The 24863-nt window shown below is 41.7% G+C and overlaps 2 protein-coding genes across 3 annotated transcripts in view; one reads left to right on the top strand and one right to left on the bottom strand.

Annotated features, from left to right (window-relative positions):
- The window catches only part of sh3pxd2aa (SH3 and PX domains 2Aa), a 32864-nt gene extending 29687 nt beyond the window's left edge, over positions 1 to 3177 (top strand). For both annotated transcript variants that reach the window (XM_071534122.1, XM_071534121.1), the window contains 2 exons: positions 421 to 540; positions 1159 to 3177. In XM_071534122.1, the coding sequence (XP_071390223.1) occupies positions 421 to 540; positions 1159 to 3177 (2139 nt within the window). The remainder of the gene's footprint in view (positions 1 to 420; positions 541 to 1158) is intronic.
- A 12842-nt stretch (positions 3178 to 16019) lies between these two features.
- The window catches only part of neurl1aa (neuralized E3 ubiquitin protein ligase 1Aa), a 55959-nt gene continuing 47115 nt past the window's right edge, over positions 16020 to 24863 (bottom strand). The window contains exons 5-6 of the mRNA XM_071534124.1: positions 17020 to 17169; positions 16020 to 16436 (exon numbers count right to left, since the gene is read on the bottom strand). Coding sequence (XP_071390225.1) covers positions 16195 to 16436; positions 17020 to 17169 — 392 coding nt within the window. The 3' untranslated portion in view covers positions 16020 to 16194. The remainder of the gene's footprint in view (positions 16437 to 17019; positions 17170 to 24863) is intronic.

The following is a 24863-nucleotide window of genomic DNA, read 5'->3' as shown; positions in this document are numbered from 1 at the left end:
AAAATACTTAATACCAAGCTGTTGTTTATTATAGCTATAATACCCAAGAGGGTATGCTTCATTGTGATTTTGTGTATAACGGCAATACGTCAGAATCACAGAAGTACCCATAATCACGGTAAAGAACATACTCACAGATATTACGGTTACAGGTACAATGGTTACAAACATGTACTGGCTAAAAAGATTTCTGAAGCAATATACATGCATGAAGATAATAGCATTAGAAAGCAGGAAATACTCTTGTATGTGTACATTTTTACCATACCCAGCCATCCAACATGTCTAGAGATGTTTTAAGATGTCTTCCTTCATCTTGTGAACCTCCATGTCTTCAGACATCTACAGGCATTGTGAGATATAGTGATAGCTGGATATGATGCTAGCAGCTCAAATCTCTCTTCCCCTGTTGGTGTGCAGGGATTCCAGTTACCCAAGCCACCAGAGCCCCCTGCTGTGGAAGCAGAGTATTACACCATAGCAGAGTTCCAGTCCTCAATCTCTGATGGCATCAGTTTCCGTGGAGGACAAAAGGCTGATGTAAGAGGCCAGATCTACATTTGTTGCCATTGACATTAGACAGTCAGGGCTCATTGAATATGCATGTCAACTGAGCGCTCCCCAGATACACAGGAAAGCTGAGGCAATACAGATACGACCTTGAGATTTCTGCTTGAACGTGATGATGTAGACAGAATTCGCTCTACTGAGAGTCAGGTAGAGATAAGAAGATAAGAAGATAAATGCTTTCAGAGTTTTTTTATGAGTCAAATTGACAATGTTAGACAGTGTGTTAACTCATGACTTTAATGCTTGTGCAACAAGCATTAAAGTCTGCAATGGCAGAAGTAATGCAATGGCAGAAGTAATGCAACGGCAGAAGTAATGCAATGGCAGAAGTAATGACAATGAAAATGTTCTCACATAAGTAATTAATTTCAGTGTCAATCAGTGATTTTTCAATCAGTGATTTTGGTTATTACGCCAATGAACATGTAATGGTCATTTATACTTTGGATCATTATGGCCACAAATAATTTATTTACCACACAGTTTATGATAATGTATCATTATATTATATATCATTATATATTAGCATAAAATGTTTGACCAAATGTTTGACTTTTAAATAGCCTTTATTTTCCCCTTGTTGTTTAGGTGATAGAGAAGAACTCTGGAGGCTGGTGGTATGTGCAGATTGGAGAGATGGAGGGCTGGGCCCCCTGCTCCTACATCGACAAACGCAAGAAGCCCAACCTCAGCCGTCGAACCAGCACACTCACCCGGCCCAAAGTCCCGCCCCCAGCTCCACCTGTCAAGAAGCAAGACTCCGAGGAGGCTCCGCCTTCCAGTAACTCTGCCTCCAAAGCCTCAGAATCACCCAGCAGGCCTGTGTATGAGGAACCAGAATATGATGTTCCCGCTATTGGGTGTGAAGGTGAGTCAGATACAGATTCTCTAAGAGATGAGCGCCCCCTGGATGTGAAGATCAGCAGTGTGATCAGCGATAAGTACCGCAGTTCCCCTCCTGCCTGCAAAGCCTCTGCTCCTGTCTGCAAGGCCTCCCCTGTGTTCAGTCACCGAAGATCCTCTTTCAGGTCTGTGGAAGAGGTAGCTAAGGAGGAGTGTATCTATGAGAATGATGGCTTCAGGCCCAGCAGTGGCGATGAACGATCCTCAGCCAAAGGTTCCAGTGAGCCTAACTCTCCAAGGAGTTACCATTCCTCCACAGTCCCTCGCAAACCCTCTGGCTCCTCACCCTTAGCTGGGAGACCCATGAAGACCATGACCCCAGAGCTGAATCGGAGGAGCCAGACCCTGGGCAGACACATAGATATCAGCTTCAGGTCACAAGAGAACAGCCCTAGGTCTTCTTCAGATGAGTTGAGCAGAGGTCCCAAGAAAGGCCCGGGCTTCAGCCGGGAGGTGGAGCAGAGGATAGGCCAGAGCCCCTCCACCAGGCCCAAGCCCTCTGTCAGACCTAAACCACTCCTGACCAAATCAGAGCCCCAGAGTCCTGAGAGGATGGACATCACCTCTCTGAGACGCCAGCTGAGGCCTACAGGTCAGTTTCGACACAGCCTCAAACCTTCTCGTGGGGATGACTCTGAAACAGCCTCTGTTATTTCTTCAGAGGATTCCATCTGTTCTCGCAGTACCTCAGATCTCTCCTCCATTTACTCCAAAGGGAGCCGTGGTGACTCGGACTTGGAGGGTCCCAGCCTCTACCGCACCATGGATGCCTACAAGAAAGTCCAAGATTCTGAGGTCAGCTTTCCAGCTGGGGTGGAGGTGGAGGTTCTGGAGAAGCAGGAGAGCGGTTGGTGGTACATCCGTTGGGGCACAGAGGAGGGCTGGGCCCCCTCTTACTACCTGGAGCCTATCAGACAGGTGGGTGATGCAGGTGGGTTGGAATCAGATGGACATGGGAGTGGTGGTAGTAAGTCCAACAGCCTGGAGAAAAATGAGCAGCACGTTTTGGCCCTCAATAACATCAATCTTCAGGGCCTGACCCAGCAGCATCAAGGCTTGAGGAGGAACACTCCCCCCATTCCTTCCAAGCCTCCTGGTGGCTTCTCCAAGCCATCTGGAATGGTTAATGGAGGTGTGCGGATGAGGAATGGGGTGCGCCAGGTAGCGGTGAGACCTCAGTCTGTATTTGTGACCACAACACAACCAGCAAAGGACACCCATTACATGACAGGTTCTCTGAGGCGAAATGATTCACTGGGCAGCAGTGATCAGTACCGCTCTGGTTCTGCCACTCTTGGTGTCCGCCGAAATGCCTCCTTTAGCACCGTGCGGCCACATGTGGTTGTGGAAAGTCAGACAAGGCCTGCTGAGCGTTCCAGCCTGGGGTCCTCAGGGAGCGGATTCAGCACGAGCAACGTCCAGGATGCCCTTAGCAGAGTTAGCCAACGCAATGGGATCCCTGTGTCCACAGTCCGACCCAAACCCATAGAGAAGAACCAGCTGATCCACAATAACCTCGGCAGGGACGTGTACGTGTCCATCGCTGACTACCGCGGGGATGAGGAGACCATGGGCTTCTCTGAGGGCACCTGTCTGGAGGTCTTGGAGAGAAACCCCAATGGATGGTGGTACTGCCAGGTGCAGGACAGCCTGCTCCCCCGCAAGGGCTGGGTCCCCTCCAACTACCTAGAGCGGAAAAAATAAAAACAACCCCCACCCCACTCCCCCACCCCCCACCTTCCCATGTCGATGTCTCCAAGGACATGGGTGGCATCGCTCCTTAAGAATGTTACCTAAAATCACCCATAAGCAATATGCCCTTGAATATGTACATTTCTATGTACATTTCTGAAAAGACTGTGTAAAAAAAGATGATGTTTTAATCTTATAATGAAAGACACTTTTAGTGCTGGTTTACTAAAATGTATACGCGGAGGACTGTAAAGATTTTAAGTATTTTGGGTGAGAACGAGAGACAGAAAAATGGGGTTGGCCACCCCTGAGTGAGGAAATTTGAGGCGGACAGTGTCTTTCAGATATGGAATGGTATGAATGGGAATGACACCCTCTAACAGCGGTTTGCATCATGTAATACAGAAGTTGAGCAGGGTAATGGCTAGCCTTATTCCTGCCCATCATTGACTATGATGCCAAATAAGTGCCTTTTGTATATGATCACCTGAATGGAGGTTCTAAGTGGTGGATGGCAGCTCAGTAAATCAAACAAATCTATTAAGAGTGCCATAGGCCTATGAGCGCATGAACACCACCAAAAGTATTTTCCTAACCAATTGAGAGCTCCAGTTTTGGAGTGCTAACCAAGTAAAAAGGTTTGATCTGGAGCGTTGTACGTGAAATTGATTTAAAATACAAAATAAACAAAGAAAAAGAGATGTGAGTGGCTCAAGTCACAAGAGAAGTCACTCATTTTAAGCCACAGTCATCGAGCAACGTAAAACAAATAACCTTTGATTCTCTTTTTTTAGTGTTTTTGTTTCGTTTTTGTTTGTTGTTTATGTTTTTAATGTCTTGTGTGCATTCTAGTCTTCCTTAGAGAAATATTTCTGCTTTCTTGTGACATCCGTTCTCCACCAACAGCCTAGAATTGGAAGAGTTAAAGCTCCTGGCTCATGTCTCCTGCCTTTTGAAGTGACAGGTTTGATACAGTAAAGTGGCATAGCTTTGTTGAGTTACCCCATTTTCAGAGTCCCACAGACAAATGTTCATATTCATGTCTTTAACCAAGATGTAATTATCTGGGATAACAGATACAGTAAAAAAACAACAACCTGTAAAGCTTGAAAAAAAACAGTTAGATATTTTTGTTTCTTGGAGAAGCAGAGGAACAATTTCTAACTTGAGTGCTCTCCAGAACATAGCCACCTCATATGTGGGTAGCTAATACCCTCAAAAATTGAAAACAATTAGTTTACAAAAGTTTTAGGTTTACTGTAGTTTTTTAGTTTCAGAAACAATTGACTTTGTATATATTGCTGCTTTGTATACATATAATAGTACCGCTGCTGCGGTGGTGTAGAAAATAAGTACTGGAAATGCGGTGAAATAATTACCATTGAATCCCAGGGATATACTTGCGTAGCATTGAGCCCAAAATGTGATCAAACCAAAGAGGAATATAATTTCATCGGCTAGTGTTTGTAATTTTACTATTTATTTATGGGTACAAGTAATACAGTGTATTCTACAAAATACCTAAAACGAGGTTTCTGAACTGAAAAAATAAGAATATTTAATTGTTTTCCTATCAATATCTGGAAGCACTTGATACATTGTCCCCACATTATAGAATCAATGGAGCAAGTGGCAAATTTTAAGATTGGATATTGCTGTGCAGTATTGATTTAGACATTAAATAGTAGGCAATAGAGTTTATATTTCTTGTTTTTAAAGGTGTTAAAAAGTGTTAATTGGTGAAAAGTAGTCACCAATCATCTCAAAAATATTTTGTTTTAAATAATTTTCCCAAAAGCCAACAAAAAGCCCCAGAAATGTTTAAGATTCCAAGATGAAATCCAATTTGAAGAATTACTTCAAACGGCTGATGTTCAAGACTGCTGAAATATGTTTTCTAATGAACAGTGTGAGCTCTCAATATGAGGCTCAGCACTAACTTTTCATTTATGTTTCTGCTGGACAGTATTATAGTATTAAACAAAGTACAGTACCTGCTAGATTGCAGTTATCTATTTAGCAAACCATAGCTGTTTTTTTTGTTTGTTTGTCACTGTGTGATCACACATGGACAATAATGAGGATCGAAGTGGTTCTGTTTTGTGAATTAGTGCACTTTAAAACTTTTTTATGGTGCATTAATGTAAAGATGCAGTAAAAACTCAGCATATTATTTATTGATTTTTTGTAATTATTTAATTTGTCTTTTCTAATTTTTTTATTTTTTTTTTTACCTCAAATGAGAGGCTTAACTCTTGTATAGCACAAGAGTTCTCTCAGTTACAGCAAAGATGCCAAAGTCTCTTTCAACAGAATTGGATTGAAATACCACCCTCTTGTGGGCGGTAAGAGGTACTGCAACATGATTTTTACATCTATCCCTCAAGGCTTACTAGCCATCCTACCTCAGTGCAATAACAAATGCGCTGCTGGTCAGTGAGTCTGCCCACAACTGTACATGAATTGAATGTTTGTTTTGTTTTTTTGTTTTTTTTTCTAAGTATGAGTGCAGCTAAAATAATATTTTTTGTAGCACGTTTTTGTATTTGGCAATAACTTATTTTTGAAAGTTCTAAAATTACTTTTTTTTCTATGCTGTGTGCTGCAACTTTAGCAAATCATGGGCACTTCCTTCATCTTTATTGTGCTTTACATAATGCCCGATTTTAAATATATTTATTTTGTACGCTTTTACACTTTATCATGGTTTGACAATCACCTTATTTGCCCTTTTAATAAGCATGGCCTCTCATTCCATTCTTTCAGAATATTATTACATTGCATATACAGAATATTATTGCATACATTAGCCTTCAATCAACTTAGTGGGGTTACAGAATGCAAGATGTCAATTCAATATTCAACAAAACATAATTTTAGTTAATGAGTTTGTGAGCCATGTGAGTTTCTTTCTACAGATTGAAAAGGTAAAATGATAGACGATAATGATAATGATAAAATTGGGATGTTGATATTTGATGTGTCATATTCCATAACATAAATCAGGCAACAAGGCCCCTCCCATCACGACGAAGGCATTATGTAAATGTGTTGAATCACTCTTGACATTTTGCTCCAGCACATATTATTGCATATCGCTTTGTTTGATTGAGCTCAATTTACTTGGCATATTGGCGGCTAAAATTGCAAGGGAATTGTACTGTGTCAAGCATACCATTTAGCTTTGTGGCATCTATCTTTATTTGTATTTTCAATCTTTGACCATTTTTGTTTTTCTTTTCGTAATAATTCTCGTTGTTTCTTTCCTCTTTTTGCCCTATTGTATTTTGTCATAATTCAGAAATGTAACCATGAGGAAATGTGCAATAGGAAATAGGCATCATGCTTCAACAAGAGGAAAAATGTTATTGGAAAAACATAGGTGTAGAAAAACATGAACAACGCCATTATGTCTGTTGGGAGTGGATGGCAGTCTATTCCCATTCAAACTGCCAGTCATGAGCTTTTACCATGATTTCAAGTGTGTCATATTCCTTTGATATAAAGCCCACACTGCTTATCTAAAAGAGCGAAATGTTCAAGGCCCGAACAGCATCAGAAAAACTGTAAACCAAGCCCGCTGGAACAGAGCAAATTGTATGTGCTCCCACCTCATTATCACCTGACATGACGGACATTCATAATAACTAATGGTAACATGAGAATCTGTGCTCCTCCTGCCCCCTGATCAGCGTGAGTGGACAATGAATTATGAACGGCATGGCAGAAACCCAATGACCCGTTCTGTATTGACATTACAGACATCTGGGTCTGCTTCACAGATGGAGAGTCATGGGAGCATCACCAGGGGCCTCGGCTCTGAGCTGTCACGTTTGTGCCTGAATGGAATTTTGATAGTTTCTTGTGTTTTGTGTTTTTTTTTTTTTCTTTTTACCCTGGAGTGTGTCCTCTCTCCACCTACGCAGATGCCTCTCTTGACATTTTCCCCACTGTTGTCAAGCCATGTCAGACTCCTGCCCACCCATCACCGTGGCGAAGGTGACATTTGGAACCGCCGCCGACGTCGGGCAAGAGACGTCAACAGGAGAGTCTCGTTGGTAAACAACAGACCGGGGGAGATGAACGCTCCTTCAGGCCATTGCAGTTCAATCCATCAGCTTCCAAGATGTACACCCGTCTACGCCAAAAATAGAAAACCTTTATTTTTCTCTTTGCAAAGCCCCAGGCAGGCTTCTTCGATGTGAGCCACAGGTGACGACGTCATCGTGCTGAAGATTTCCTGAGGATACACACCGATACACAGTGCAGCCTGTGCAGTTTGGGGCCTGTGTCCATATATCCCTTTGTTTTTGATGGTTTATAGTTAAACTACACCTTGAATTGTGCAGGTTTCTTTTTCAATCATGTCGCTTGTCTTAGGCAAGGGCTTACTGGCTCAAATAGTCTTGATGTAGTTGGCTCTCCACTTAGTGGTTTTGAAAGAAAGTCTACCAATTGAGCTTTTCTTGGCTACACCTCGCTCACGCCTGCACGCATCTACATCGCAGAGTTTGACATTGGTGGAGGGCATATTTTACTGCCTTTACCATGCACACATGAGCGTGCGTGTGCCAATACACACACACAGAGTGATGAGGTGAAGCCATTCATGCCAGAGGAAATAGATTAGGTTCTAGACATATTCCAGGGGGTCAGTCAAGTGAGACAGCTCTGCTATGCTGGCTCCCCTCTGTTCTTCCCCACTCTCTTTTTATTTTAACAAATGGACGGCACCTCTCAGGCGTGAAGCGCCTTAAGCCCTGTAATCCCAGATAGTAGCTGCTGCCATAGCTTATTGCTCCTGGCTACACTTCTTTTCCGTTTCCTACTTCACTCTCCCTCCCTCTCTCTCTCTCTCTCACTCTCTTTCTTCGACACAGCCAAGCCCCTCCGTTCCTGGTGCTAGCTTGATGGAGTAGGCTAGGGAGAAGGATTGAGATATATTAAGTTTCTAGGAGGTTGGGTTTGGGGAGTATGTGTGTGCGTTTAGAGAGAGAGAGAGAGAGAGAGAGTGTGTGTGTTTTGCATGATGAGATGGATTGCGTGCAGGTGTGCTCAGGAGAAGAGAAGTTGGAGGTCAAGGTGGAGATTTGCTATATGTGGGGGGACATAAGATGGATCAGATAGTGGATTCTAGGAGACAGGGAGAGAGCGCAAGAGAGTGAGAGAGGGAGGTGAGAGTAACTCCGCTTTGATTCGAGACGAACGGGGAGTCGACACTATTCCGTACTCCTGCTGTCACTAAGAAAAGTTATTCCTTCCAATAGGGAATCTGTCTCATTGAACTTCTCTACCCGTCTCCCACAACCCAGGCCTAATGAGCTCTCCACTTATGAAGCCGGGCTGTGAAATCGCATCACCCCAAACAGTGTTTTAATTGCAGCACTTGAAGTTTGAAGCCGCCGAGTTCTCGCAATGCACCGGCAATTCAGACAAGGTGGATAGCTCCTCTCGCTCTCACTCTCTGTGCTTAGCATAACTTAGAAACAGCTACTAATCCTGCGTCTGGTTTTAGTTTCTTTTGCTGTCATGGAGTCTTTAGATCTTGTGTTGCCCTGAGGGTGCGAGGAGAGTCGGGCTGGGTATTTAAATGCGTAAAAAAAATACTTTTTTTTTCGTAATGATTTTTGGTGTAAGGCACTGGAAAGGTATCAAATGGTGGATTCCTACAGTGAGATCTCTAATCTTTAATCTTTACTTATTCCTCTGTTTTTATTAAGAAAATGAATTGAATGTGGTCTAATTCAGTGCAGTAAAGCCAATGGAACATACAAATGTAACACAGAGAAGGATTTACTCAGATATCTAATGAAATATGCTTTCAAAAAAATATGTAATTTTCCCAAATTTTATAAAATGTAATATCAGAAATATATTGGTATTCAGAAATTGTCAACAATACCCAGCCCTAGAAGGGAGTGACTGCAGATTTAGGTTAGTGATGGGGAATGTTTGATAGAGGATGGAGGGGTAGGTTTGATAAGAAAGTTACAGTAAGTGTGTGTGAGCAGGTGCAAGGTAATTAGGGGATGATTTTGTAGGTTTTTACTTAAAATTAATATCTAGTGTTTTTGTTGTTTGTGTGTGAAAGGAGAAAAGAAAGTGAAGTGAAGTGGCAGGGCTTACTAGACAGTGTTAGCACTGGGTCCCAAGCCTCTGAATTAGGGAATGTTGATTACCGGTATGTCATTCTAACAACTTAGTTACAGAAACAGTTGTTTAACGCACCAACAGGCATCAGCGGGGTCTGTCTCAGAGCGCCAAAAAGGCTGTGTCGAGGAATGAGGCATGCTGCGTCTTTTTGTCAGTTTCCTTGTCATGCTGAAGCTTTCTCTTTGTCTCTGTTTGAATCCCCATTTCTAATTAGCACAACAGTGTGTCTTAATTAACCTTAGCCAGTCAGATGATATCCCAGCACAACAGCTCCCTAATCAAGGCTACTGCGGCTGCCTCTGCATGGGAGTCTCTGGTGCCAGTTGGAGCTCGGCTGTATCTTCTGGGGAAGCGAGCTGTCAAGAGCTGATTGACGGCCGTGTGTGCTGAGGTAGATTCATGGAAGGTGGAGTCTGTTTTAGCCTTGATAAAGCCTTTGAAGGTGTCGCATTTATAGAATAGCATTCATGTCACTACCATGCTGTGGAAAGTAGTGTGCCAAAACTCTCTGTCATGGAAGCCTGATACCTTGACAAGGTCTCAAACCATCAACCCCGTAGATACACTCTTGATCTGTAACAGTTCTGTTAACCCCGACTTGAACTTAACAACTACGATCTGCTACCAGCATGTCAGCCACAATAACAACTACATGCCTCGAGTTGGACCAAAGGAGGTGCTATTGTTTTGTTTTTCTCTTGTGTTTTTTTATTTTAATTACCATTATTCTTATGCGATACTTGTGTTTAACTCTCGGAAAGTCCTTGTTTTCAAAAGAGATGCCATGAGGAGGCTAAAGAGGAGTGGGTTTGTTCCCGTAATTCCATTGTGAATGTCACTGAATCATCCAGTGATGATGACGTCTTATATCATGACAAGGCCTCACACACCAGTCTGTTCAAAACATCATAATACTGTGCACTAGTGCACTAGAGCAAGAAGCAAATACTATCCCAATTACTTTCTGATCAAAAACATTCTGCACATGTGCATTCCTTTTGAAAACAGGGCGTTTTCTTATCTACCATTTCATTTTGAAAACTCTTGTTCCTTTTTTTGTATCTTGTACATGTTTACATTGTATCTCGCATTGCCCTAAAGAGAAACAATATTAAATGTATTATCTTTGTTGTTTAGCCTGGCCCCTGTTCATTCGTTTTGCATTTCCATACACACCCGGTACAGCAGATAAAGAACAAAGACACATTCACGCTTGTGACATTTCTAGATATTTCTCACCATGAAATAGTATTTGACAGTAATTTTACAGATTGAGACATTTATCTTTATTCACCTTATTGTGCGGGTCAGATTAAGTGAGTTTAGATTTGGAACGGCAGAACAATGCAGCTGGTTATATATAGCAAGGCATGAGTTATGAGAGAAAAGTGTGAGGAGGTTGAGAGCAATGAATGAAGATGAACGAGCTCTCCAGGCCCCAGTTCCCCACTAAAGAGGGGAGACAGGGATTTTGCTCTCCGGTATCCAAACTTGTGCGCAAAGATTTATCACTTGTGTCCAAATGAGCATGAAATATATGCATACACCTCTATGCCATACCAGCACCACAAGCCTCCACCTCTTAAAGGAAGATGTAGCCTTTCAGACCTTTCAGGAGAAAGTGTGTGTGTCTTTCCACAGCAATAAGTCAGACTATCATTCATGTTTTTCTGAGACGGTGATAAGAAATATGGGAAGAAATATCATATAAATAAAACCAATATAGGTTAGTGAAACACGGACAAGTCTACATGCAGTTTATTAATGTCCATGTTGTGTATTTAATATTAAAATGAGAAAGGCATTGTTGAGAAGCCAGCACGTTTGGTAATATTACTTCATTGAAACCATGAATGAAATAAAAAATTGGTCAGAAAAACTGTTGTGTGGTAGGCATAGTCACACACACTAGTCACAGTCATACACTCCAAAGTGAGAAATCCACTAGTTGCAAAATATGACACCTACCCCTTAAAATGGTTGCAGGTATTAAAGTACAACTTACGGTCTATAATTGTTGGCTTGCTAACAAGTTAGAAAGACTTTTGATGACTTAATCAGTTGTATTTTTTAAATATTGAGCAATGAATGTTAGCTAATACTTTTTTTTTGTCCAAGATGCATATTGTGTTTTGGAATGAAACCCTTCATAGGCTACACACACACACACACACACACACACACATACATAAACACAGAGAAGGGAGTGCCATAATAATAAATCCCCACTAGATGGCTGTCTTGAGCCAGTCTTTGCTCAAGCCTTCCCACTGAAAGCACCAAATCCAATACGACAGACAGTATGCATCAACGGTTTTCAGAGGGATTTTCATATGAATAGACCTTCACACTACAAACTCAATATGTACGTTGGCATTGAGACTTGAAATGAAATTCCATTATGATCAATCCTGATATCTATTTTTTTTTCGCAGCATAACTAATAACATTGGACGTTAACATTGAAGGATGATGATCTCCGTAGCGGGGTTATGAATGCTTAGTTGAACGATGACAGGTATTAGATGCACTCGTATGGATTATTCTCATCATGAGATTATTACTCATCTTATTCACATCCCTTAGCGAGCTCTTTTGTGTGGAGCTGAGATTAATCGGTCCATTGCAGATGCTGACAGACAGATGGCTTTCAGACGACTCCAAAGGGATGTTTGGCTGAGGTGCTTCATGGTTCTACAGCACTACAATGTTAGTAGGAGCACACACACACACACACACACACATACACACACAACTTAAGATTCAAAGTAGGGTGTTAGCATTTTCAGCTATTTTCACAGATGACGGTCCTATGCTCCTAAGCCCCTGTCCCCTCCCTGTGGCTGTGAAGCCCCCCAGCAGCTGTGGCAGGGGCCGAGGCCACAGCACATGATGTAACACAGGGCTGCATGGGGCCCCCAGATGACTTCGCATTGTGTTTCACCCGCACCTCATAAGGGCACGACTCCGTACATTTGTGGTATAAACGGCATTTGGTTTCTTTGGGTGTCAGTGTCAAAGGTCAAGCGCACACAAACATTGTGCTGATGCATGGCCATTGCATTGTGGTACTGTAAGCTAAGTGGCACTGCTGTAACCAGTGGTAAGTGAAATATATTGTTAACTCTGTTACATGAAGTAAGGGAATGCCAATACGTATAATAACATCAGTACTGTATATATACCATGTACAGAGAGAGCCATTGTAGGATTTCCACTTTTTACTCCATGCTTCCCGAATTAGTGCTGCACTTTGGCTTCAAACACAAGAGGAAATGTTACGTTTTTCCCTTTTCGGCTTTTTTTGTTGTAATATACTGTTTTGGTTCTACTGTATGCATGCAGTATTAATGCAGGATAGATGCAGGATTAATGCATGAAGGGAGATTTCTATAAAGCCTACCACTGCATGTACTTCTCTTCCATTTCCTTAAAAGATGTATAGACTAGCTTAAAATATTTATATTATCATCTATCCATATTAATCTTGTCTCAGTAGTTATTCAAATATGGAGCAAGCAGACACAGTCAACAGTCTTTTTTTGCTCAAACACGTCTGGAAAGTTTATTGACCACAATCATCCGACTCACATTGAACAGAGCTCACAAACAAACACTTGGAAACTACTGTTGTTTCAAATGAGAAAAAAAGAAAATAAAAAATACAGGTCTGCAAAGTACTTCAACTGCTGTGTCACAACAACGGCCAAACAGCACTATATAGTATTTCAAATGTTGCCCATTGGTTCCAGTCTACACGACCACTACAGCATCCCGCTTTGATGCTTGTCTACCGTTGGTCCCAAAGTTCACTTGGAGTGAACAAACAACTCACGCATGACAAAACAAAAGTACTAAAATCTAAAGAAAAGGGAAAACGTCAATTCTCTAAATCTTCCCAGGTGTGCTCTGCCACACACAGAGTCACGGGGTCACGTCATTATAGAGGCGATGCAGAAGAAAGCAAACACACAAGTAAAGTAGGTTCAGAGGAATTAGTCCACACATCAGTGAAGGACAAATAATAGTACATTACAGGGTCAATAACATTCAAGGGGCCTGTGGAGTATTTTGGAACTTGATGCGAAAAATATAAATGACAAAAATATGACAGTGGCATGGCATCTTCTCATGAAAAGCCAATCTGAGTGTGTGTGTAAAATAATTCACAGATGGAAACGCTCAGCCAAGCGGTTATTTGGCTTGCAAACTGACTGTGGTTTAGCATGATACAATGTGTGGTCCAAAACCCATGATTGTAGGTTCAAAATGTAAAAAACTTAAAGTCCAAAACATGATTGCAGTGTTTTACACCAAGGGAATTACATGTATGTAACGATACTTATGCAAAACAGTGAGAAAAGAAAATGACAAATCAAAATGATTTTTGGATTTGGTCGGAGTGTCGGCACGAAATATAACATGCCATGGTCGAATCCCAGAGAGCAACTATGGCCTAAACATTTAAAAAATTACAATCAGGAGCTTTATAAAGTGACATTTATCATTACCATACAGCGATGGCTTCCAAACTATATAATGATAAGAGCTATAAATACAGAACTGGGTACTAGGGCTTCCTAACATGGGCTTACACACAGGAAGTTAAATTACAAAAAGAACACCTGAAATTCAGGGATTGTAATAAAATCAAGAGTTTATATCTTGCACCCCAAAGCAATGAGGTTGTGATTGTGTACTGCAATATCTCTTATTGCTGCAAGGTACAAGAAAACCTCTTTATCCTTACTTAGGATGTCTGTTAGAAAATAAGAATAAGTTTAGGTTCTTGTGGTTCGGATAAACAACAAAGCAAATCTTATAATCATGATTATCGATCAAAACAAACTTTAAAAAAAACAAAACAGAAAAAACTTTTTTTTTTTCTTTTTTTCAATTCAAGCACACCAATAAAAGTAATTTACCTCTCTAAATACATAAGTTAACATTCAAATGTGAATTAACACTTCAAGCAGTAGCGTAATCAAACTGTATGTGGGAGGGAGGATGTGCGAAACATCGATGTCAGCGTTTGCCGAAAAAGGACAGCTGGCAAACACCATAGCAGCATAGGTTCGAGCCCCATTTGTTGATTATCTACATCATGAAGTACAATGTAGTTCCTCAAAAACAGCCTCTCAGCTTCATGTGATATCCTGTAATCTAAGCTATGGCTTGTAGTTCAGTTGCTGTATATACAGGTGTGAGTGAAATTTGCGGGGGATATATCAAACATTTTATCATAAAATTAGGCTATAGGAATCATATTGTGCTGGACAAGAACAAATATTCAAAATATCAGCTTTTGATACTGCAGTTTTCCCTCAAAGTTCCTCTGCCCCTGAAGTGATTTCTGTAAAGGATCTTTGCTGCTGGTGAAAAGCCTGTACTTTAGTCACAAAGGTTAATATACATATAATTCATATTTTAACTTTGGACCTGTCGTGTATTTAGGTTACAAAAATAACTTTGTGTGAGTTTGTGTGCTTCTTCTTCTCCTCTGAGCGGACATGTTGTGACAGTGTGCGCCACACAACAGCATTATTTGGTATTTTGTACGGGGCCTTGGAAAACACAGCAGAAACACAGAATGCCATACATCCGCGCGTAACAAATGAACCTTCCATGAGTTAAGGCAGGAGGCTGTGTCGTATCTGTGGTGACTGCTGCTACCATGGCAACAATCCTTTGACTTTATGTGTTGTTATGGGAGCTATTTCGAGGGCCTGTCAATTTGTCATGAGAGCTCACAGTGTATTAGGCATGGATATAGGTAGAGTTTGGGAAAATAGTTCACATCTTCTAAAAAAAAAAAAACCCATAGCTGGCCCTGAGGAATATCCAATTACTGTTTTGCCACTTTCTATTTCCTTTCACATGATACAAAAATTCTGAGATGCAGAGGCTGCTAGACACAGGCTTGAAGATTGTGTAACATTTTTCGCCTTATCCTCTCTGTCAATAACGGGGCGTTTCTGAGAGGACAATGCTGATTTCAGTGCAACATACCACACTGCAGAGCAAGCAGCTAGCTAGCGCGACGACACAGCTACCACCAACATTTGCAATAGAACTACCATAAAGGTACATTAATTTGAGAATATACGAGTACAAGAGGTGTTACAATCCTATTTAATATACTCAAGTCCCTGTGCCTCGCATCATTAAATACAACATTACTCATCGATAATTCCCACAACAATGACAGAAATTCATCAGTTCATCACTGCGATGCCAGAAGGACGTCTTCTCTTTTCCACTGCAGTTGGGCTCAGTAACACACAGACACAAGTTGTGACATACTGAGATGAGTATATAAAGCATTACCAGCTGTGGGTGTGCTTTTGCCTGGTTAAGTCGGAAATATGCATCAGGTTGACAGCACACTTCTGAGCCTCAGCCACCCTCTACCACAACATAAAACAGCTATTATTGAGACACAAAGCCCCAAAAATCACTCATTTGCCTCGACGCAAATGGGTGAAAGTCTCTGAATCTTAAAAGATGGCTCAACAAATGAAAGAATGATGAATTGGTTCAGTCTTTTCCTTTCCCTCAAAGTCTTGAAAACTTCCAGAATCTCAGGAGAGAGTGAACACTTCTGGCGAGAAGAAAGTTCTCGCTGCAACCCCCTGCCACTTCAAGTGCCGCCTCCGCAGGGAGGCTGTGAGCAACTCTAAAGTGGAAGAGACCTTCCCAATGAAACGGTACCGACTTTGGAGCAGGTCGTGTGAGATAACCAACCAACAATGATTCTGTGAAAACACCAAATGAAAGTACCAGAGTTCATATTCCCTGAACTTAGAAGTTTCTTTCCCCGACTCAGGGATTTTGCTTCTCGGGAGGCCCCTCCATCCTTATTAAGGGGTCGTCCGCTTACGTGCTGCGGTAGGTCTTGATAATGTCTTTGATCTGCCTTCTGCAGATGGGACAGCAGGCGTTGGACATCTTCTTGAGTTTGAGGCCACAGGTGTAGCAGAGACACATGTGCCCACAGGCGTAGATGACCGTGTCCACCATGTTCTCGTAGCAGATAGAGCACTCGTCGGGCCAAGCCCCACGTCCTGATGGGAACGTAGGTGACTTGGGGAGGCTGACTGGTGAATTGGGGGTTGTTCCTGGTGTGAAATACAGAGGAAGATAAAAAAAGAAAGATGGGGAAAAGAGAGAGAGAGGCACTTAGCTTCAATGATTACAAAGTACCCAAATGAACTGGAGTCACAGAGAAAACTAGATACCATATGCCTATAAAGGTAAATACACATGGAGAAGTGGGGGCAAGCGGCAAACACATTCTGTTGGGGTACAAACACACACCGTTTGGCTCTCTGCTGCCAACAGACTGCAAAATGGTAATATTTAAAAACTGTTAGGTGTAGAGAAATACTGGTACCATCTGTAGGAAGTTGCTTATCGGGTGTATGTTTTGCAATATTTCGAAGACACACATTACATCAGGCCCCTTTACATAACTGAGCTTTGTGATATAACAACACGTGCCAAGCATGTTCTTTTCCCCCCACTTCCAGCTGCAGCTGCAGAAGCAACAGCAGCAGCGGTGGGACGGAGGTCCGGCCAGCGTTCCTGAACGGCCACAGGACGACATCTGCTCACCGTCCCGTAACGAGTCCCACTCAGTACGCTGTGGGGCGATTGATTCCCTGTTTCTGTGGCGCTAGCTCACTATGTAGGTGTACCTACCCCCTGCTGAGCTGCAGTAGGCGGCGGAGCACAACCCTCCGTTCAGGACCGGATCGGAGCTGCCGCTGCCCAGGGCGCTGGGGGTGTGCGGGGAGGAGGAGGGCGAGCTGGGGTTGGATGTGGCCCGCGGATCCCCGAGATGAGTGGAACCTAGACAGAGCAGAAAAACATGGAGAGGATAAGACGTTTGTGTGTGAGGATAAGACGTTTTTGTCAATCAGAATAGGAATTACTTACAGGAATTACTACAAATTTTCTTAACAAATGTGCTGGAATTTGTCTTGGTGACATGGCTGGAGCCTTGGCTTCAAATGTCTTGGAGAGGTGCTTATTGAAGGGTATTCGAACATTGTAAATAAAACAATAAAACATGAAAAAGAGTCCAAGGCACTCTCTCTTGAAAAATAAATAAATAAATAAACAATAAATAAATAAAAAATATATATGTATATATATATATTTTTTTTATTTATTTTTTTATTTTTTTCTCAATGGCTAATGCATAGCATCAAAGGTAAAAAAGGACCAATGTGTCTTTTTCTTTTTTTCTTCTTTGGTTGACAATACTACAGACAATGAACTAAAGGAGGATTAACTGTTTTTTTTCTGTTTTCAGGCATTTCATTTTTAGTCATGAGAGCACTTCTCTAAATTTGTGAGAGTGCAGTTACTTCAGAAGTGCACGCACATTCATCGCTGAGGAGGACTAGAACTCTTCCATCTTTTCTTTTTTGGGAAAGAGCATTTCAAAAGAGAGTAGGCGGACTCCATTCTTTCCACATCCTCCCTCGACACGGTGGGGAAAACAAATCGGAATTCCAAGTACAAGTTTAGGGAACACATGTTGGAATGCCGATGATGCCTAGAAAGACAGGTCAGGCTTTTAAAGGCTGCAGTCCTGTGTGATTGACATGACATCTTGGGTTCAAAGTCACTTGCAACACACAAGTTGAAAATCTGACCTCAAGTTGAAAATCTGATCCATATGATTTACAAAAAGGTATACAAATAGTGTCGGCAGGGATATGCAGCATGAAGTGTTTTATAAAATAATAAATAATACATAAACTTCGTAACGACGTGTCCTCCAGGCAATGTTACACCAATGCTATGATACGCCTTGTCATTTTAAATAACTGTGATAGTTTACCATAATCGTAGGTAGTGAAGATAGTGCAATGACACCAAAATGCTCGACAAATTAACATGCAAATTAGCTGTCTTGCTGAGCAAGCATGTAATCATCCACAAAGAATTCCCATCAAATGCTTTGCTGCGTTTCACGATAAATGGGGGTGACTTTAATTACCTAGCCTAAAGCTTGCTGTCAGAAAATAGCATGCCAACAACTGTGGTGAAACCTTTTTATTTCAGGATGTGAAGACAGACGCTCCGGCAAAAAAGCCTTACTGCGCTGTGGTGAACCTTATTGAGGAACATTTCATGGTATGTCTGTTTTCCTGGACAGTTGGCAGGAAGAATGTGAAACATGAGTCATCTGGTGTGGCACAGGCACCATCAACACTGACCGACAGCATCATGACGGTGCTGCACTAACGAATGTCCCAGCAATCTGCCAGACTGCGTCCCTCTTTTGCCATCTGCACCAACAGTTTGATCAATCCAATTGATGCCCAAGGCAGATGCCAGCCATCAGACAGATGCCTATTTCAGTTATGAACCATGCTAATAATGGGATGTGTTGGGCAGAGTGGCCTGGAAGTTAGAGAAACTGTCTCATAACTGCAAGGAGCGTCCATCGCTGCTGAAGTTTCAGCGAGCAAAACACTGGCTCTCCTCCTGGCTGCCCTCCAGTGAAAAGTGTATGTGTTATTCAGAGGATATGAGAAAAAAACAAATCCCTCCCTACATCCCTACATTGTGTGATAAGCAATAGGGCAAATGAAGAGAGCTAAAAGCAGGAAGACACTCAGCCAATATTTGGGTGTCCAGCTACAGTCTTTCAGAGGTGGGAAGTAACAAACTACAATACTTCATTACTGTACTTAAATAAGATTTTCAAGTATCTGTACTTTACAAGTTTTTCAAAAGAAAAATCTATACTTTCTACTCACTACATTTTCAAAACAGACTCGTTACACTCGGGAAATCATCAACTGTTATTTTTTTTATTTTTTTTTTTTTAATTTTCCGCATCAGACAGCTTCCATCCCAGAAGCAGCTGATCAAGTGCCAAATGGCTGGATGGATTTGGCTGCTTGTTCACCAAAGCGACACCAAAAAGGAGAGTAAGGGACAGAGAGAGAAGCAACATGAAGGAGAGAAAAGCAACAAGAGAGCAAGAGAATTAATGTTAGTGAATTCAGCCGTGCAAGAATTAGTGACTTGAGTTGCAGACTCTCTCATCTGGGATTCAGAGGAACGCTCAACAGAAACCAGTTTACTATATTACAAATGCTTTTTTTTAGAGGACTGCTTTTACTTTTATACCTAAAGTTAATTTAACACCATGTACTTTGACTTGAGTAAAGGAAATGGTACCAGAGTATATTTTTAGATGAGTATTTGCACTTTTGCTTGAGTAAGGACTTTGTGTACTTCTACCACCTCTGCTGTCTTTGTACTACCAGGAGACTAACATTACGTCACGGGGAGCAGCCTTAGCTTATTCCCAAAGCACCTTGGTGAACTGTACACTACAGCCTCATGATTCGTAGAAGCTCTCTATATCAGGATCTGTTTGGTATGGCATTTTAGGAGGGGAGTCAAAGGGTCTCTTTTGTTTGCATAGCGGGGGTTGCCCTGGTGCCCCCAAGCCCCTTGGCGCCTCGGTGTGTATGTGTCTATGATTTGTACGTACAGTGGTGTAACATGATGTAACATGCCGTTTGGTGGATGCTTGTCACCAACACGCGTCTGGAGTACCATGAGAGAATACAGTTTCAGCATGGGGGCGCTCCCACTCTGAGCCCAGGCAGTTTTAGTGCCACGCTCCACCCATTGAGCTACACAGTGTGTATAGATTGCACATCAAAAGTTTGGGGACACTAAGCTTTTAAAAATGTTCAATAAATAAGCATGTTTTCTTTGTCGGTTTACAATAACTTAACCCCATTAAAGACTATCTAGGTTTAGTTTGAGAAAAAAATCATACATGCAAATATTTGTGAAGATAACAATAAAACAATCTTTCACAAACTTTCCTAATGTCAACAGTCAGTTTTTCCAGGCGTTCCTCAGAGACACTCTGCCATGAAAAACCAAAAGACACTTTGATGAACATGAAGCTGAGTGTTGAATATATCCAAAAATATTTTATGTTAACAAAAGCATTGCAGGCATTTATTTTCCCTTACTTCTTCATTGTAAAATTGCAGAGAAAATCAAATAGTACTTTTTTTTTTATTGTTTTTATTTGGGATTTGAAAACTGACATGAAAAGATAAATACATAAACATCCACTTTTTTTTGATACATAACCTACCTCCCTTAATTCCCCTCCCTCTCAAGCCCACTTACCGTGCACCCTAACTAGAGAAAACAAAGCAAAAAAAAAAAATAGTACTTAGAAAAATTTAGAAAAGGCAAGGTGTCCCCAGACTTTTGATGTACATACTAGACAACAAAGACAATCAACCCCATCATACACTTACAAGATAGATAGATAGATAGATACCGTAGATAGATAGATAGATAGATAGATAGATGGAATATAGGAAATAGGAATGCAGCTTATGAAGAGCACTGATTAAAAGAGTAAAAATGTAACATTAAAATGAGGGTAGCATAGCCTAATGTATATTCTAATCACTAAACCATCGTGCCACTCCTATATGATGCTACTGCACACTGTTCAGGGTTCACCCTCTCAACTTTCACCCTTTACCGATCACCCTGAGGCCCCTTAGCGTGACTGGATACCCCCCCCCCGTGGAGCCGATGCCTCACTCCTCCCACTGTCCCTCTCTCTGTGTTAATCCCCCTGGCAGGCGGGCACCTCCCGCCCGGGGCAGCTGAGCCAGGATCTGTGGTGCCCGGCCCTGATCCCGCCTGTTCACCACCAGATTAACCAGACCTGTGTGAACAGCTGTGACAGGCACTCTGCCTCTCCCTCTCTGTTTCTGCCTCTCTGCCCACATCCCTCTCCTCTCTCTACTCTCTCTCTGCTCTCTTCCCTTTTCTATCTGTCCATCCATCCATCTTTAGCATAGACGTCTACGGAGAGAGCCTGTTCCTCTAAAGCTGGCTGCTATGGGAGGTATGCAGAGTATGTGACAGGGGGGCGTTGGCCTACTGGATATGCCTGTGTGTGTGTGTGTGTGTGTGTGTGTATGGACATGAGCAAGTGTATATACAGTATACACAGTATACAGGTTGGACACACAACATTTGTCTTCATATTTACTATTTTCCACATTTTAGAATAATAGTAAAGACATCAAATATAAACTATGAAATAACACAAATGAAATTATGCAGTGACCAAAAAAGTGTTAAACAAATCAAAACTATCTTATATTTTAGATTCTTTGAAGTAGCCGCCCTTTGCCTTGATGGAAAGGCAAAGGCTTTGGAAAGAAATTCATACATAGGATCAACTTTACTATTTATATTTGTCTAAGAAACTAATTTCAAGCATTTAAGAAGAAGCCTTTAGATCGAAATGGCTTTAAGAGAATGAAAAACATACATTCAATCAGGTGTGTCCAAACTTTTGACTGGTAGTGTACATGTGTATGTGTGTGTCTGTCTTCTCTGTCTGTCTGTGGACATGTGCATATGTACGTGTGTGTGTTTGTATGCGTGTGTGTGTGTGTGTGAGGACCACCCAGTCCCTCGACAGGCTTCAGTTGTGTGAGGACAGCTTTTGGTCACTTTCTAGAATAAAACATTAGGGAAGGGGAACGGTTGTGGATGGAAAATCTCCAGGCTTGTGTTTACAGACTGAAAGAGTGATAGAAGAGAATAGAACGGCAGAAAAGGAGAGGAGAGGGAGAGGACCCTCGCAAATAGTTTACATTAACTTTTCCGTGGTGAAATGCTATCCTCAAATACAGAGGGGGTGGAGGTTTTCAAAATGGGTGGCCGTTAATTTAATGGGAGAGAAATTGTTGTTGTTCTGAAGCGGTATCTGGATGAATGTGCACTTAGGCGGAGGGTTTTTTGTGTGCTTAGGTCAGCTGAGAGGAGAGCAGTTAGAAGGTAGTAGTTTAAGGTCATGCCTTGCTCAGCTGCATAAAATGTTAATAGTGGCTCTTTTCTCTGGTGGAGATATTATCTTGGACAGAAAGAGAGCTGTTTTGGAGAGAGGACACGGTCGTATGTGTGTGTGTGGGGATAGATAGAAAGCTCCGATAATTAAGTGTACCCTTTTCCGCCCTGTTCATATATTATTTGTTGAGTTATCAATAGTCACATGTGGGTGCTACTGTCTCCTGTGGGCCACCGTAGTTTATTTGTGGGAGCCTGTGACCGGCAGTTCCTTCCAGTGCGCTCTGAGTGAGAAAAACTGAGCGTTTTTTGATCAGAAAACAACTGAGAAAAACAGCCTGAAGCAGGAGAAACTGCCGACCCCGCACAAACACTGCATCAACAAAAATAAAACAACCAATATCATAAAAAAAAAAAAACTCGACAATCGAGGGGTGAAAGATGGTCTATTGGGATAGGAGTGGGGAAAACAGCAAAATCCTCTTCTGTAAGGCCTGCCGGCAGTTTCCAGTGGTGGGGGAGAAGTTAAAACAAATCTTAGTGGTATTATTAGTGGTATTAAATGTATTATTTCATAGTTCAATAGAATTGCACCCAAAAAGGGCCAAAATGCCCCTAAAAAGTATTTCAATGGGGCAAAAAATGCCCTGTGAAAAAGTATTTTTTTTTACCCTGATGCATATGGTTTTATATAACCACAGGAAAAGATTGCACACATAGAGAGAAAACTGCACATGTAGAGAGAGACAACTGTGAGAAAGCACACAATGCTGTATGATCACATCACATTCTGCCCTGTGCACTTCATTATAAATGACTGGTGAGTCAGTCAGCGATGGTGCCTGTTGTGTGTGTATGTATGTGTGTGTGTGTGTGTGTGTGTGTGTGTGTGTCAGTCAATGCAATGGCTGAGCACCATAAGTGAGTGTGTATGATAATTGAAGAGGGATAGGGAACAAGGGGGTGGGGGGGGGGGCGGGTGCAAAAAACAATGGAGGATGACAAAAAAGTGATTAAAAATGAGCGAGAAAAAGTATAATGTTCACGAAAGCGAGAAGAGAGAGGAGAGGAGAGAGTAGAGGAGAGGAGAGGAGGAGAGGACACCAGCAGAGATGACAGAGGAGAAGATGAGAAGAGGAGGAGAGACGAGTGTGGCAGCTGCAGTATATGAGGATGTGGGTGGCGAGACGGTTCACTTGAGCATGAACGCACTGACATTTTAATGGAATCTATAATACATGCGAAGTGGGTCACCGGACGGGTGTCCTATTTCCACGCCACAAGGCACAAGGTCCCTTCAATATCTCTCTCTCACTCTCCCTCTCTCTCCCTCCCTCTCTCTCTCTCTCTCTCTCAAAGTTCAACTCTGCCAACTGGTCTATTTTGAGCTTGTTTTGATATAATCATACTAATAAGAAATCCTTGCATTCAGGCAATGGAGAAAAATGTCGTGGTGAAAGCAGTCCGTGGCTTCCCGTACCCCAGGGGGAAAAACTGTCTTGGCATGAAGAGCTTAGTACAAACCAGTGGGTTTGATGATCTACACTGATTCTGTCACTTTCTGTGGATGTCAGACTAAACCACCCACATATGCTGTATATTGTTTTTCAGAGGTTAGGGTTAGAATTTGAATTAAGTAGAGAGACATATTGACATACAGTATATACATCCTAGGGATTGGATGATACATATATCGAAATTCAATATATTGCAATACAAAAATGTGACAATACGTATCGTGGAGCAGAAAAATTAATTGCCATTGACATTTTAAATTGTTTTTTTACATTCTAGCAAGCCAATGCCATTGCTAGAAAGATTTGTGTCTCAGAAATAAACATAATTCTGCACAGTCATACTTTGGACACACCACATTTTTCTTTATTTTTACTATTTTAGAATAATAGTAAAGACATCAAAACTATGAAATAACACAAATGGAATTATGCAGTGACCAAAAAATTGTTAAACAAATCAAAACTATCTTATATTTGTATTTATTATATGGTATTGTGGTTGTATCGAATCGTGAACCCCATATCGCATATCGAATCGTATCGTGACATAAGCATATCGTCCCATCCCTAATACATCCTATGTAATACTCTCCTTCAATTATACTTCTTAAAAAGCAGAGAGTAAAAAGAAATTCTACTATTTTGATTAAAAAAGATGAGATGAAGAAGCTACTACTATTACTACCACTGTCCTAACGACTAATTCTACTACTACTGCAATATCGTTTTCATCCAAAATGTCATTACTCTGTCCAAGCGCTCTTGACTGAACTGATGTATTTGTTGGAGTATGCCTGTTCCTATTAGACAGGTGTGCTTCTCTGTGCTTTGTGTGAAGTGAGAAGGCTAAACAATGACCGTGTTATAATGCCATCCCGAAGGTCACTTGCCCAGTGGGAGAGCTGAGCTTTTAGTCGACGTCATGTTGATGCACGCACCCAGCCAGGCCTCAGTTTAACATCCCTCCCTCCAAGCATATCGCATGGGCCAAATTCAGCTGAACCGAAAGCTGAACTGTTCTGTGGTCAACACAAAGCAATAGATCAAGAGTTGCAGCTGCCAGATAAGAGGCGCTTTCTAATTCAAAGCAGTCGGAACGTAAAGATGATTCACACTCTGGCCGGGGCGGGTGGGAATTCCTAGATCTCCAGCGAT

Source organism: Centroberyx affinis, unplaced genomic scaffold (genome assembly GCF_046629955.1).
Source record: "Centroberyx affinis isolate AG114_WGS23_722 - 3 ecotype Tasmania unplaced genomic scaffold, CSIRO-AGI_Caff_v1 ptg002491l_1, whole genome shotgun sequence".
Classification (NCBI taxonomy): Eukaryota; Metazoa; Chordata; class Actinopteri; order Beryciformes; family Berycidae; genus Centroberyx; species Centroberyx affinis.
This window is presented reverse-complemented; position numbering and strand designations above follow the sequence as displayed.